Source organism: Salmo salar, chromosome 13 (genome assembly GCF_965601325.2).
Source record: "Salmo salar chromosome 13, fSalSal1, whole genome shotgun sequence".
In the NCBI taxonomy this organism is placed as follows: Eukaryota; Metazoa; Chordata; class Actinopteri; order Salmoniformes; family Salmonidae; genus Salmo; species Salmo salar.
Genome location: NC_138303.1, coordinates 84504823 through 84520580, shown reverse-complemented (window position 1 = coordinate 84520580; position 15758 = coordinate 84504823). Strand labels below are relative to the sequence as shown.

General features: G+C 41.1%; 1 protein-coding gene across 1 annotated transcript; it reads left to right on the top strand.

Annotated features, from left to right (window-relative positions):
• Positions 1 to 2258: 2258 nt before the first annotated feature.
• On the top strand, positions 2259 to 4016 carry si:ch211-284e13.9 (uncharacterized). Its single transcript, XM_014138062.3, has 3 exons — positions 2259 to 2513; positions 2828 to 2873; positions 3185 to 4016. Exons 2-3 carry the CDS (start codon positions 2847 to 2849, stop codon positions 3707 to 3709), a joined length of 552 nt encoding a protein of 183 aa, XP_013993537.3. The 5' UTR covers positions 2259 to 2513; positions 2828 to 2846; the 3' UTR covers positions 3710 to 4016.
• Positions 4017 to 15758: the final 11742 nt, after the last annotated feature.

Genomic DNA, 15758 nt, shown 5'->3' with positions numbered 1-15758 from the left:
TACGGCTAAGGGCTATAAGAAAAGGTCGTCTAGTGCGTTGGGAACAGAGAATATAAGGAGCAGGTTTCTGGGCATGGTAGAATAGATTCAGGGCATAATGTACAGACAAGGGTATGGTAGGATGTGAGTACAATGGAGGTAAACCTAGGCGTTGAGTGACGATGAGGGAGGTTTCGTCTATGGAGACACTCACAAACTGAAAATATGTGTGTACAATAAATTGGAGAGAGAGCGAGAGACTTAAACATCACATTAATTTGTACATAATGGGCGTGTTCGAGCAGATCACTTTTCAGTGAACATTGTTGGTTACCGCCTTTCAAAGTGTGTTGCACTATGGGGATCAGAATTGTCCAACTTGCACATACATGCATGAACTTTACAAAAATCAAGTGATCACGATTGAGGGTGTTTTCGTCCATATCGGCTGAACCGTTTAGAAATTACAACACTTTTTATACATAGTCCCCTCATTTTAGGGGACCAAAAGTACTGGGACCGAGAGACTGAAAAACAACTTCTATCTCAAGGCCATCAGACTGTTAAATAGCCATCACTATCAGGGAGCCAGCAGAGGGAGCCAGCAGCCAACCAGTTATGCAACCCTGCACCTTCCAGGCTGCTGCCCTATGTACATAGATTTGGAATCACTGGCCACTTTAATAATGTAACACTAGTCACTTAAATAATGTTTACATACTGCTTTACTCATCTCATATGTATATACTGTATTATATTCTACAGATTTTTTGTCAATCCCACTCCGACATTGCTCGATCTAATATTCTTTACTTTTAGATCTGTGTGTATTGTTATGAATTGTTTTAGATACTACTGCACTATTGGAGCTAGGAACACAAGCATTTTGCTACACCTGCAATAACATCTGCTAAATATGTGTATGTGACCAATACAATTTGATTTGATTTGACAACTTGACTGATGTGTATTAAAGTTGTCAAAGGTTTAGTAGGTCCCATACTCCTAGCATGCAATGATTATATCAAGCTTGTGACTGCATTTGCTGTTTGTTTTAGGTTGTGTTTCAGATTATTTTGTGCCTAATGTTAAATAATGTTCTGCTAATTTTGGATTCAGTTTTAGTGTAAATAACAATAGAATATGTTTCTAAACATTTTTACATTACTGTGGATGCTATCATGATTAGGGATAATCCGTAATGAATTGTGAATAATGATGAGTGAGAATGTTACAGACATACAAATATCATACCCCCAAGATATGCTAACCTCTCACCATTACAACAACAGGGGAGTTTAGCATTTTATATCATACCCCCAAGATATGCTAACCTCTCACCATTACAACAACAGGGGAGTTTAGCATTTTTGGGGGGCTATGACATTTATGCCTAACTTTCTCACTCATCATTATTCACGATTCATTCATTCAAAACAAACAGAAAATGCATCCAACAAGTCTGTAGAGTCACAAGCTTGATGTAATCATTTCGTACTAGGAATATGGGACCAAATACTAAACTTTTGACAACTTTTATACACTACAAATTAAATTGTCTCAATACTTTTGCTCCCTTAAAATGGGGACTATGTACAAAAAGTGCTGTAATTTCTAAGCGGTTCACCCGATTATAGATGAAAATATCCTCAAATGAAATTGTATCATTTAAAATCTACCACAAATACCTTGTACCTCTGCATATTGATCTGGTACTGGTACTCCCTGTACATAGCTTCACAGTGATCTGGTACTGGTACTCCCTGTACATAGCTCCACAGTGATCTGGTACTGGTACTCCCTGTATAAAGCTCCATTCTTGTGTATTTAATTTTATTAAAATCTACACCAGTTGAATTCAACGCATGTGACAAATAAAATTTGATTTGCTAAAAGTCAGACTGTAGACGCTACACAACACTAGAGGGAGCCAGCAGCATTGCTTTTACTGGCACCTCAGCCAAGAAGCAGCCAACAGAGAGACTGATAGCAAGGCTACTGGCACCTCAACAGTTTTACAGGTGTCATATCTTAATTTGATCACTCTGTTGTCACTGAGAGTGTTCCTGCACCTCAGGAAATTAAAATAAACCCCATGATTTACATAAATTCACTGAAAACCTGCAGTTCTTTCTATCTCCTGTGCAACTACACTTTTAAAAGTTAATGGAAAGAGCAAATGGCACTTTAACAATTCATGTTCACAGCAACAGGAAATAAATGTATACTGTATGTACTGTAATTACCAGAGTTTATAAATGTGCAGGGTGTCATGTATTTATTACAGGGTTCAGAAAGTATGGTGGTGTAGTAGTGAAAAAAAATGCAAGATCACTCTGAGTTAGACCCAGTTAGTTCTAAGTGAAAGTGAAAATGCAATGGCCATGTCAAGTAACTTTTAGTTCAAGTCCTGGAATTACCCCCGCTCTGTGAAATGAAATGCAAAAGCATATATCGTCCTTTCACAGTGGATCGAGTAGAGAAAGGAAGACGAGCTGACGTTTTTTCTGTTGGGACTAACTTATGATTTAAAGGTAATACAAAATTATTGTATATCATTGGTATGTTTGCAGATTGATAGATCAATGTCTAATAGGGAGTGTACATCCAAGTAAATCAAGTAGTTCATAATCAATCTTTGAACTGTGTTCTTTGATTCATGAGATATGTGTTTTGAAATAACAGTAAGTACTGCATCTTCACAAGGAATCTCTTTAAACGTGGTTAATATAGCAATCAATAAAAAGGCATGTTCCTGGAAGTTTTATAGAATAGAAGAGCCCTTTACTTAGAATACATCTACCTAATTTCACTTGACCCTCTTTACTGTAATGTTCTATTTCCCTAGCCTCTGAGGACAGTTGATAATGAGTGCCTCACTCCTGCTCTCACAGGTAAGCTGTGTAACACTTCCACAGAGACAAAGTATGGCTTCAGCGCCTTGTACTCATTATTTATGGTGCCAAGCAAGTCGGGCTGTCCAGAGCCACTATAGGACAGCATTAAGTTATTAAGATGTATTCTTGTCCACAGTGTAAGGTTGAGCATTTCAATGAGTATGTGTTATGGGCACACGTCAAAATGTGACATGTTTATTGACCCACACTATTTACAGACAATTTAATCAATAGGTTGTTTATCTTAATCTCACAACTAATGGTTTATGACATATGTCTCTCTCTTTCCCCTCCCCACTCCTTACCAGTCCGTTCCTCCAACCCCACTGAAGTGCCCCAGATGCCACCAGGCTGGGGCCAGAAAGGTCAAAGGTCAGTGTGCTGTGTGTCAGCGCTGCTCCGAGGCCCTGCGCCGTGTCTACCAGTTCTGCTGGGCCTGTGGGAGGGAGTGGCACCAGTCAGGAGGAACCCTGGAGGGCCAAGGGGTCCTTTTCTCCTGCTCTCTACCAGGCTGTGCCCTCAGGGCTGCCCTCCTCTCCCCAGAGGTCATAGTTGATCCAAGCAGTTCAGCCCAGGGATGCCCCTTCTTCAGGGCCTGTCCTCACTGTAAGGCCATCCTCACTCACACTGGAGAGGGATGCCCCAATATCATCTGTCCACACTGCGAAAAGGAGTTCTGCTTCCGCTGCTTGAAGAAGGAGTGCTATGATTATGAAGTGGATGATGATGATGATGATGATGATGATGATGATGATGATGATGATGATTTTGAGTATCCTTTACCATGCACTGTGGTGGATAACAGTCAGTCTCTCAGAGAGTTGGAACTGTAGGGGCTATGCAACGGTCTGTAGAACATTAATTTACGGCCTCATTCATTACCACTTGCAAAAGGAAATCATCTTGATTGTATTTACTAATGGAATTATTACATTAGTTCTATGGTACAAAGACATCATATTGCTATGCTGCATTGCTTCTGTATTGTTAAATGCAATCTGTCTAATACTCAAGTAAAAGATATATAAAGCCAGAAGTTATCATTTGGGTTTTGACACCAGTGGCATATATTCATGGATGCCAAGGGAAGCCAGGCTTCCCCAAAACATGTTCAAAGAAATAAACATATAATTTTATATTTAGTTTCTCTGTGTTTTCATAATTTTATTTTCAATTCGCAAAAGGCTGAATGCACAGTATCTCACCTGAGAAAGCATCAGAGTGAGCGAAACAGTGCCCCTGTGATGGCCATCTATCTGATTCTATCTGGTCATAAAGAGTATGACATTGTTGCCGCCCAAAGCATTGAATGCAAGGGAAAGAATAGCCAATCAGTGTTAAGCTAAACTGAGTGAGCTCAGCTGTGAAAAAAGTCTCAAGGGAAGCCAGTTTGGATTTGACTTTACTCCTATCACATCGCATCAAGAGAAATATGTCATTGACAGAAACAACTTGAATTGTTGCATCTTATTGTGTTGTTGTCCTAGCTAAAATGTTGTGTTGTTAGCTAGCTAAAATCGGCCCTTTCCTAAATTCGCCATGGATGGAGATTGGGATTTGGACTTGTGGTTTTACTTATTTCTCCATCTCAATCGCACTTCACACTGCCCTTTCCCACCTGGACAAAAGGAACACCTATGTGAGAATGATGTTCATTGACCACAGCTCAGCATTCAACACCAACACCATTTACAACATTAACAATGTCAGCACTGTATTTCTGATCAATTTGATGTTATTTTAACAGACAATTTTTTTAGATTTGATTTAAAACAAGAACATTTCTAAGTCACCCCAAACTTTTGAACAGTAGTGTATATTCTAGATGGTGTCAGAGGAAGGTCCAAGAAATGGTCAAGACTCCAGTCACCCAAGTCATAGACTCTTCTCTCTGCTACTGCATGGCAAGCGGTACCGGAGCGCCAAGTCTAGGTCCAAAAGGCTCCTTAACAGCTTCTACCCCCAAGCCATAATACTGCTGAACAATTAATCAAATAGCCACCTGGACTATTTACATTGCTCCCCCCAACACCCAGGCCCCTTTTGTTTTTACACTGCTGCTACTCGCTGTTTATTATCTATGCATAGTCACTTTACCCCTACCTACATGTACAATTTACCTAGACTAACACTCATCGACTCGGTACCGGTACCCCCTGTATATAGCCTCATTATTGTTATGTAATTTTCTTGTGTTACTTTTTGATGTAATTTTTGCACTTTTGTTTATTTAGTAAATATTTTCTTAACTATATTTCTTGAACTGCATTGTCGGTTAAGGGCTTGTAAGTAAGCATTTCATGGTCAGGTCTACACCTGTTGTATTCGGTGCATCAAATCAAATCAAATTGTATTGGTCACATACACATGGTTAGCAGATGTTAATGCGAGTGTAGTGAAATGCTTGTGCTTCTAGTTTTGATAGTGCAGTAATATCTAACAAGTAATCTAACAGTTTCCCAACAACTACCTAATACACACAAATCTAAATATATGTACATATAAATATATGGTTGAGCGGTGGCCGAGCGGCATAGGCAAGGTGTAATAGATGGTATAAAGTACAGTATATACATATGATATGAGTAATGTAAGCTATGTGAACATCAGGGTGGCAGGGTAGCCTAGTGGTAAGAGTGTTGGGCTAGTAACCGAAAGGTTGCAAGTTCAAATCACTGAGCTGACAACGTACAAATCTGTTGTTCTGCCCCTGAACAAGGCAGTTAACCCACTGTCATTGAAAATAAGAATTTGTTCTTAACTGACTTGCCTAGTTAAATAAAGGTATATTTTTTATTAAAGTGGCATTGTTTAAAGTGAGTTGTGATCCATTTATTAAAGTGGCCAGTGATTGGGTCTCAATTTAGGCAGCAGCCTGTCTGAGTTGGTGATTGCTGTTTAGCAGTCTGATGGCCATAAGATTGAAGCTGTTTTTCAGTCTCTCCATTCCAGCTTTGATGCACCTGTACTGACCTCGCCTCCTGGATGTCACGCCCTGATCTGTTTCACCTGTCCTTGTGCTTGTCTCCACCCCCTCCAGGTGTCGCTTATTTTCCCCCTGTGTATTTATCCCTGTGTTTCCTGTCTCTCTTTGCCAGTTTGTCTTGTTTGTCAAGTCAACCAGCGTTTTTGTTTCTCAGCTCCTGCTTTCCAAGTCTCTCTTTTCTCGCCCTCCTGGTTTTGAACCTTGCCTGTCCTGACCACTCTGCCTGCCCCTGACCTCGAGCCTGCCTATCATCTTGTACCGTTTTGAATCTGACCTGGTTTATGGTTACCTGGTTTCGCCTGTACCCGACCTGCCTTTTGCCTACCCCTTTTGTCATAATAAATATCGGAGCTCAACCAGCTGCCTCCTGTGTTTGCATTTGGGTCTCGCCTTGTGCCCTTATACTGCCCTTATACTGGGTGGTAGCGGTGTGAACAGGCAGTGGCTCGGGTGGTTGTTGTCCTTGATTATCTTTTTGGCCTTCCTGTGACATCAGGTGCAGTAGGTGTCATGGAGGGCAGGTAGTTTGCCCCCGGTGATGCGTTGTGCAGACAGCACCACCCTCTGGAGAGCCTTGCGGTTAAGGGCTGTGAAGTTGCCATACCAGGCTGTGATACAGCCTGACAGGATGCTCTCAATTGTGCATCTGTAAAAGTCATTGTTCGTGGGCCGAGACTGTGGCACTGTATTATCCTCAAAGCAGGGAAAGAAGGTGTTTAATTTGTCTGGAAGCGTGACGTTGGTGTCCGTGACATGGCTGGTTTTCTTTTTGTAGTTCGTGATTTCCTGTAGACCCTTCCACATACATCTCGTGTCTGAGCCGTTGAATTGCGACTCCACTTTGTCCCTGTACTGGCATTTCACTTGTTTGATTGCCTTGCGGAGGTAATAACTACACTGTTTATATTCAGCCATATTCCCAGACCTCTTTCCAAGGTTAAATGTGGTGGTTCGCGCTTTCAGTTTTGCGTGAGTGCCGCCATCCATCCATGGTTTCTGGTTAGGGTAGGTTTTAAGTCACAGTGGGAACAACATCTCCAACGCGCTTCTTTATAACCTCACTCACCTAGTCAGTGTATAGATCGATGTTGTTCTCTGAGGCTGACCGGAACATATCCCAGTTCGCATGATCAAAACAATCTCAGACCAGCGTTGAATGGTTCTAGTCACTGGTACATCCTGTTTGAGTTTCTGCCTATAAGACAGTAGGAGAAAGATGGCATCGTGGTCGGATTTGCCGAAAGGAGGGGGGGGGGGGGGACTTTGTATGCATCGCGGAAGTTAGAGTAGCAGTGATTGAGTGTATTACCCCCGCGCGTAGTGTAATCAATATGCTGATAGAATTTAGGTAGCTTTGTTCTCAAATTTTCTTTGTGAAAATCCCCAGCTACAATAAATGCAGCCTCAGGATATATGGTTTCCAGTTTACATAGAGTCCAGTGAAGTTCCTTGAGGGCCGTCTTGGTGTCTGCTTGAGGGGTAATGTACACAGCTGTGACAATAACTGACAACAATAATATGACGAGGTAATATGGCCGGCATTTGATTGTAAGGAATTCTAGGTCAGGTGAGCAGAAGGACTTAAGTTCCTGTATGTTGTTATGATTACACCATGAGTCGTTAATCATGAAGCATACACCCTCGCCCTTCCTCTTCCCAGGGAGGTGTTTATCTCTGTCGGCGCGATGCATGAAGAAGCTTGGTGGCTAAACCGATTCCGACAACATATCCCGAGAGAGCCATGTTTCCGTGAAACAGAGAATGTTACAATTTCTGATGTCTCTCTGGAAGGCAACCCTTGCTCGAATTTCATCTACCTTGTTGTCAAGAGACTGGACATTGGCGAGTAGTATATTTGTATTTGGGAGCGGTGGGCGATGTGCGCGTATACGGAGCCTGACCAGGAGGCCGCTCCGTCTGCCCCTTCTGCAGCACCGTTGTTTTCGGTCGGCTTCTGGAATTAGATCCATTGTCCTGGGTGGTGGTCCAGACAGAGGATCTGCTTCGGGAAAGTCGTATTCCTGGTCATAATGTTGGTAAGTTATATCGAATAGTTCTTCACGGCTGTATGTAATAAGACTTAAGATTTCCTCGGGTAACAATGTAAGAAATAATACATCAAAAACTAAATACTGCATAGTTTTCTAAGGACTCGAAGCGAGGCGACCATCTCTGTCGACGCCATCTTGATTATGTGCTAAAAATAGAGAGCAACCTCTGCATGTGACAAATGGGTTCAGTAATCATATCATGTCACAGAGAGTTTATAATCAGGTGGCCAATTCTCCCATCCATAGATGGTGGAACTTCCATTCCAGACTAGTGTTCTAACAATAATTATTTTGGCCTCTGACACTATATACTGTCATGTTATAACATAATCATACATAACTGGCACCTGGCGGTGGCACTTTAAATAGCCTATATGTCTGAACTATAGGGACGTCACCACTATTTTTAGCACAGGATTATTTTCTGCTTAAGGATTTAAAGCCATCTACATTTAATCTGGAGTAAATTCAAGGCTTTATAGAACACAGAGCAGGGTTACTACTGCTGGAAAATAGTAGTAGGCCTACTTCTTAGGGTGAAATTTAAAAAAATATTTTTTTTACTATATGCAGTACTAGATAACTGGATAATGCTTTTGGATTTCATACATTTCCATGCAGATTTTTCTGAAAGGTGTTCAAACCACTTTATAAACTGGGTGGTTCGAGCCCTGAATAATGATTGGGTGACAGCCGTGGTATATCAGAACGTATACCACGGGTATGACAAAACAGTTATTTTTACTGCTCTAATTACATTGGTAACAAGTTTATAATAGCAATAAGGCACCGCAGGGGTTCATGATATATGGCCATATACTCCACGTTGCGTCGTGCATAACGGCCCTTAGCCATGGTATATTGGCCATATACCACACCCCCTTATTGCTTTACTATGCTACTTACCCCATCACTTGTTATTTCAGTAAGTGCACTACTAGAAGTCTTTGTTCTTGTGTGCGTGAGAGAGATATTCCCAGTGGCAAGGTGTGATAATAGTGTGTATGAAGGGGTTAGGTGTCTGTGTGTTCACAGTAGTGTGTCTGGCAGCAGGAGGTAATCTGCAGGTGTAAAGAGGTCACTGTGATTAATAATCAGGTGTTTTCCAATGAGATCTAAGTTTGTTTCATAAGGCCTTTATTTGTGGAGAGAGACCAGAGAAAGCTGGCTACCCCACTTGGTTTCAGCAGCCTACTCTTAAACATTTTAGTAATTTAGCAGACACTTATCCAGAGCAACTTACAGGAGCAATTAGGGTTAAGTGCCTTGCTCAAGGGCACATTAATAGTATTTTCCCCTAGTCAGATTGGGGATTCGAACCAGTAACCTTTCGGTTACTGACCCAACACTATTAACCGCTAAGCTACCTGCGTCTTTAGATGCCAAATGTGTCACAATGATGCCTTATACATAAATGTAGGTCCTTAGACCCTCATAGTGACCCTTTAACAGTTAAACAATTACCCTGTAGTTCTACTCCAACATTGCATGTCAGTATATCATTCACACATGCACATCTATTTTTAGCCTGCTTATTCATAGTCGAGTAACTCCATATAGCCTACAGATTAATGCTGGAGCCAGAATAGCTCCTATTACTTCACTAAGATCTTTGATGTAGTCACCCGATCAATAGGAGGTGAGGTGGTGGGGGGGGGGGGGGGGGGGGGGGGGCTGCTGTCTGCTGTGTACCTAAGCTGCTTTCATGTTCCCTCCTCCTACAGGTCTGCCGGTGGCCACTTTGACTTAAAGCTTAGGGAGAAGGAAAGAAGAAGAGAGAATTCAGTCCAAGACAGATGCTCCAATAGTATAGTGCGCCTTTCAAGGATTGTGTACCACTTACTACCAGTCATCAGCCTTCTACTCTATTCTGATTTTAGAGAGTTGCCTCCAGAATTGAATATTTAAGTGTTTCTATTGTAACAATGTGTGACATTGAAACAATGGAATTACATACCTCAAACAACTGTCCATGACAATAAACCAAAAGGCATTGTTATATGTGATATATTCCAAGGGCCCTCTCTTTGGCAGGTAGATGTTTCAACGTCACTTTGCAATATTTGTTACAATTGTACATTTTACATGTGATGTGGATGGATGTGTGTTTGCCCTAGATGATCTGACTTTACAGCGCTATTACTGGGCTGTATTAAGACCAAATTACACTTTGACCACGGGTCAAAAGAGCATGTTCTCTCGTTGCACCTCCTCGGTGCTCTCTCTGTGGTTGCTACAGTTAAAGGGCCAGTGTATGGGCTTTGCTAGCTTTTTGAGGCTTTATCCCTAAGTGTGACCTTGCAGTGTCAGTGCAGTCAGCCTGTCCCACATGCTGCTAAGAGGCTTGCAGGTAGCGGCTCAGTTTAGCAGGACCCCATCTGACTAATCTGATTACTTTAACTGGACTCTATCAGTCGCGACATAGAGAACACACTTGTGATCGTATGACCAGAAAGCTGTATGACAGCATTCTCCCAATATGGGAGTGTATGTGTGCGTGTGTTTGCATGTGTGAGAGATTTCTCCTAAGAAGCAGCCAGTCACAGCCCAATAAACTGTGCCATTCCCCCCTCTATCTGTATAGCAGGCCATTTCCAGGCATCCATATACCTACCATGCACATTGCGGCATCTGAATCTATGGGCTGGCTTGGGTCAAAAGGCCAAAGACAGACTTGTAACTCACCCCAAGGTATATTCAGCCGTGGTATCTTTATCACTGTCACCACTTTGCACTTTGCCCTCTGAATATAATGTCATCTTATGGTCCTGAGTAAAGTCATCGGTGTGGTTAGATTTGCCTTTCTCTGGTTATCTTGTGGTTAGATGCACAACGAGTGTTGTTCTCTCGTTGTGGTGTGCCACAGTAGGTAATGAAATTATGCTAAGCATTGTCCACGCATTGTGAACTGTCCAAGGAAAAAATAGTTCAGTTATTTTCATATCTTTAAAAGTTGTCAATCATCTGTTCTCAGATGAAACATTTTCAGCTCTCTAAGATTGACCATTTCAGACCACCATTGATGTCTGTAAATTGAAGGTGAGAAGGTTCTCACAAAACATCCTCTCATACTAAATACCACTTAAACAGCACTAAAGCCCATACCTGTACATTGCCAGGACAGTCTTTGTCCACTTTAAATACAAGCTGCTCTCTTTCCTTAAGCCCCCATTTTCATCCTCTGCCATTATGTAAGGAGCACCTTTAACCACCTGTAGATAGCACTCAGACATCATATGAACAATTGAGTAAATAAACAATGAATGAAACAAATAGCAGACTCAGTGGCCTGTGTGAAATTGTGAGAATGAACTCAAGGTAGCACGCAATCAAGATCTCAAAGTAATTGGTTTGGTGTAATGGCAAAGGAAGCTAGACTTATCCATTCCAGGAAGTGGAATCCCCTTCGCCATGTCACACAGCCGGTACAATGCCAATCCAATGGAACCGTTGTTAGGCAATCGGACGGAGCTGAAGAACAGGGGAGGGAACAAGGAGGGACATCTAAACCAATCAAAGCCCATTAGATTTGTTTCATGCTACTTTCGTAACCAAGTGGAAGGTGAGAATTTACCAGTTGTGAAGTCGTAAATACCAGTTGCATTCACATGCTTTGAACTCGAATAGAAACACTTATTGCTGATAGCCAACAAACTGTGTAAACCATAAACTCAAAGTACAGCTATCATGCTTGTAAACAAATCATAGTGTTTCAAAACCATAGTAATAGATTGCTTTTTATAAATAATGTTTTGTTGTTGCATTTAACTGCCAAAAATGCTGTTATCAAGGTCATTTTCTTAGTAGGTGACGTCAGAGGTCAGATCGTGGGAGAAGTGGGAGCTCAGAATGATAGATGAGTTTCCCCAGTTGGAGGGCCGTTCAAGTGGAATTCCCAGTCGTATGTGTTAAATTCCCACTTCCCACTCAGTTAGGAATGCCGCATTGGCATGCAATGTCAGTGTCACACTAACTGTAGTCCATGACTCCAATCTCACCACCTGATCAGTGTAACCACTAATGGGGATTTCTAGGTTCAGGTTGAGTTATGGCAGCAGTCTGCAATGTTGGTGCACATAGCATAATCCAAAACACATGTAAGCATGCAGGTTTACATGGTTCCTGCCAGAACCAGCACTTTGTAGAAGACAAAAAATGGCCTCTACCATATTTTTTTTCTGCCAAATTTCTTAGTTATTCTTTTTTTGCAGTTTGACACTGCTAATCAATGGGGGAATTCCGGCCCCAGTCAAGCGCATGTACAGTATATGGAACGTAATTCCTTTTTTGTGTAATTTTCTCTACATGCGTATTCTGACCTTGAATTTAAGCATGAGTTTGGGGTGCTATTCAACCACTATTCGTTTGGGGTAGAGATCCAATAAATGAAGGTGTGGTGGAAGTGTGTCTATAGATATGCAGTTTTCTGACCTTTACTTAATTCCCTAATAATTCCAGCACCTTTATGTGCGAGGAAACCATGAATAAGGTCGAACGAACCTACTGGTTCCAAGTGGGAAAACCATTTACAATTTTTTTTCAGATAGAACAAAATACCATTCTCCATGCACTGTAATTTACAATTTGACAAGAGCTATTGATAAGAGTAAGGTAACAGAATACTCTGTTTGGATGAGGGAATTGTAAATATAAATGACACTTGTTTTAGATCTATTTTACCTTATAATCGCTGGAGACAAATGTGAAACCAAAATGAAAGATATCAAAACATCAACTTTCCCACAGTAAAGTTTATGAAATGTTGTGCCATTATGCAGAATATAAATTGTACATCCTTTTAACTTGCAGGGATGGGCACTCTTGAATGTCTTAATTATAGGCTACCCAGACTTTCTCTGTTTACTATTTCTATCATGTTAAATATTAGCCACTATCAGTATTAGCCACTAACAGACAGTCTGTAGGCCTAATAACCACCCATAATCAATTCCCAAGCAATAAACGAGGGTATAGCCTATTATTGTACACTACTCCCCCATTATAAATATATTTGCAATAATCTTCCAACAATCCCATGGGTTGAAGAACTGAATGTGGCAATTTTCAGAATTAATAAAAATACTGTTTTCTTTCTTTCATGTGTAAAGCCTCTACAAAACATTTTTTTATGATTCATGAACACTTTCCTAAACCTAATAATAATATTTTTTATGTACTAATTGGTGCTGAAACGGAGACGAATATGCATACAGTACCAGTCAAAAGTTTGGACACAACTACTCATTCAAGGGTTTTTCTTTTTCAAAATATTTTCTACATTGTAGAATAATAGTGAAGACATCAAAACTATGAAATAACACATATGGAATCATGTAGTAACCAAAAAAGTGTTAAACAAATCAAAATCTATTTTATATTTGAGAGTCTTCAAAGTAGCCACCGTTTGCCTTGATGACAGTTTTGCACACTCTTGGCATTCTCTCAACCAGCTTCATGAGATAGTCACCTGGAATGCATTTCAATTAACAGGTGTGCCTTGTTAAAAGTTAATTTGTGCAATTTCTTTCCTTTTTAATGCATTTGAGACAATCAGTTGTGTTGTGACAAGGTAGGGGTGGTAAACAGAATATAGCTCTATTTGGTAAAAGACTAAGTCCATATTATGGCATGAACAGCTCAAATAAGCAAAGAGAAATGACAGTCCTTCATTGCTTTAAGACATAAATGTCAGTCAATACAGAAAATGTCAAGAACTTTGAAAGTTTCTTCAAGTGAGTCGCAAAAACCACAAAACACTATGATGAAACTGGCTCTCATGAGGACCGCCACAGGAATGGAAGACCCAGAGTTACCTCTGCTGCAAAGGATACGTTTATTAGAGTTAGCAGCCTCAGAAACTGCAGCCCAAATAAATGTTTCACAGAGTTCAAGTAACAGACACATCTCAACATCAACTGTTCAGAGGAGACTGCGTGAATCAGGCCTACTAAACACCACTAAAGGACACCATTAAAAAGAAGAGACTTGCTTGGGCCAAGAAACACGAGCAATGGACATTAGACTGGTGGAAATCTGTCTTTTGGTCTTTGTGAGACATAGAGTAGGTGAACGGATGATCTCCATATATGTGGTTCCCACCTTGAAGCATGGAGGGCTTCCCGAGTGACACAGCGGTCTAAGGCACTGCATCTCACTAGAGGCGCTAGAGGCGTCACTACAGACCCTGGTTTGATCCCGGCCTGTTTTTTTTGTATGCTATTTTAATATATGAGAATTAACCAATGATATCAGGCCACACCCGGCCATGATTACAGATACCTGTGTGTGTCTTTTGACACTATATAAACGAGTCACGCCGCAGTGTTTGTCATTATTCTCTGATGAAGACAGCTTGTCTGTCAAAACGTTGGACATTACATTTTTGCATCTGAGCTCCTAGAGTGTGCGGCTTGCTTTAATTTTTTTTAAGTGTTCCACTCCGCTAGCCAGCACCTTGTCTAAATAGGTGTGCGTTTCTTTCGCCTCTAGATTGATCCCGGGCTGTATGACAACCAGCCGTGATCGGGAGTCCCATAGGGCGGCGCACAATTGGCCCAGCGGCATCCGGGTTAAGGGAGAGTTTGGACGGGGTAGGCCGTCATTGTAAATAAGAATTTGTTCTTAACTGACTTGCCTAGTTAAATAAAGGTTAAATAAATAAATAGAGGAGGAGGTGTGATGGTGTGGGGGTGCTTTGTTGGTGACATTGTCTGTGATTTATTTAGAATTCAAGGCACACTTAACCAGCATGGCTACCACAGCATTATGCAGCGATAAGCCATCCCATCTGGTTTGCACTTAGTGGGACTATAATTTGTTTTTCAACAGGACAATGACCCAGCACACCTCCAGGCTGTGTAAGCGCTATTTGACCAAGGAGAGTGATGGAGTGCTGCATTAGATGACCTGGCCTCCACATTCACCCGACCTCAACCGAAATGAGATGGTTTGGGATGAGTTGGACGGCAGAGTGACGGAAAAGCAGCCAACAAGTGTTAAACATATGCGGGAACTCCTTCAAGACTGTTGAAAAAGCATTCCTCATGAAGCTGGTTGAGAGAATACCAAGAGTGTGCAAAACTAGCACCAAGGCAAAGGGTGGTTACTTTGAAGAATCTCAAATATAAAATATATTTTGATTTGTTTAAATTTCTTTTAGTTGCAACATCATTCCATATGTGTTATGTCATAGTTTTGATGTCTTCACTATTATTCTACCATATAAAAAGTAGTAAAAATAAAGAAAAACCCTTGAATGAGTAGGTGTGCCCAAACTTTTGACTGGTACAGTATATTTAGATGCATTTATTTGATTTATGCCTAATATTCTGAACCCTTTCTCTCGATATACAGTGCATTCGGAAAATATTCAGACCCCTTGACTTTTTCCACATTTTGTTACGTTACAGCCTTATTCTAAAATGTATTAAACAATTAAACAATACCCACAATGACAAAGCAAAAACTGTTTTTTAGAAATGTTTGCAAATTTAAAATAACAACAACTGAAACATCACATTTACGTAACTATTCAGACCCTTTACTCAGTACTCTGTTGAAGCACCTTTGGCAGCAATTACAGCCTCGAGTCTTCCTGGGTATGACGCTACAAGCTTTGCACACCTGATTTGGGGAATTTCTCCCATTCTTCTCTGCAGATCCTCTCAAGCTCTGTCAGGTTTGATGGGGAGTGTAACTGCACAGCTATTTTCAGGTCTCTCCAGAGATGTTCGTTCGGGTTCAAGTTCTGGCTCTGGCTGGGCCACTAAAGGACATTCAGACACTTGTCCCAAAGCCACTCCTGCGTTGTCTTGGCTGTGTTCTTAGGGTCGTTGTCCTTTTGGA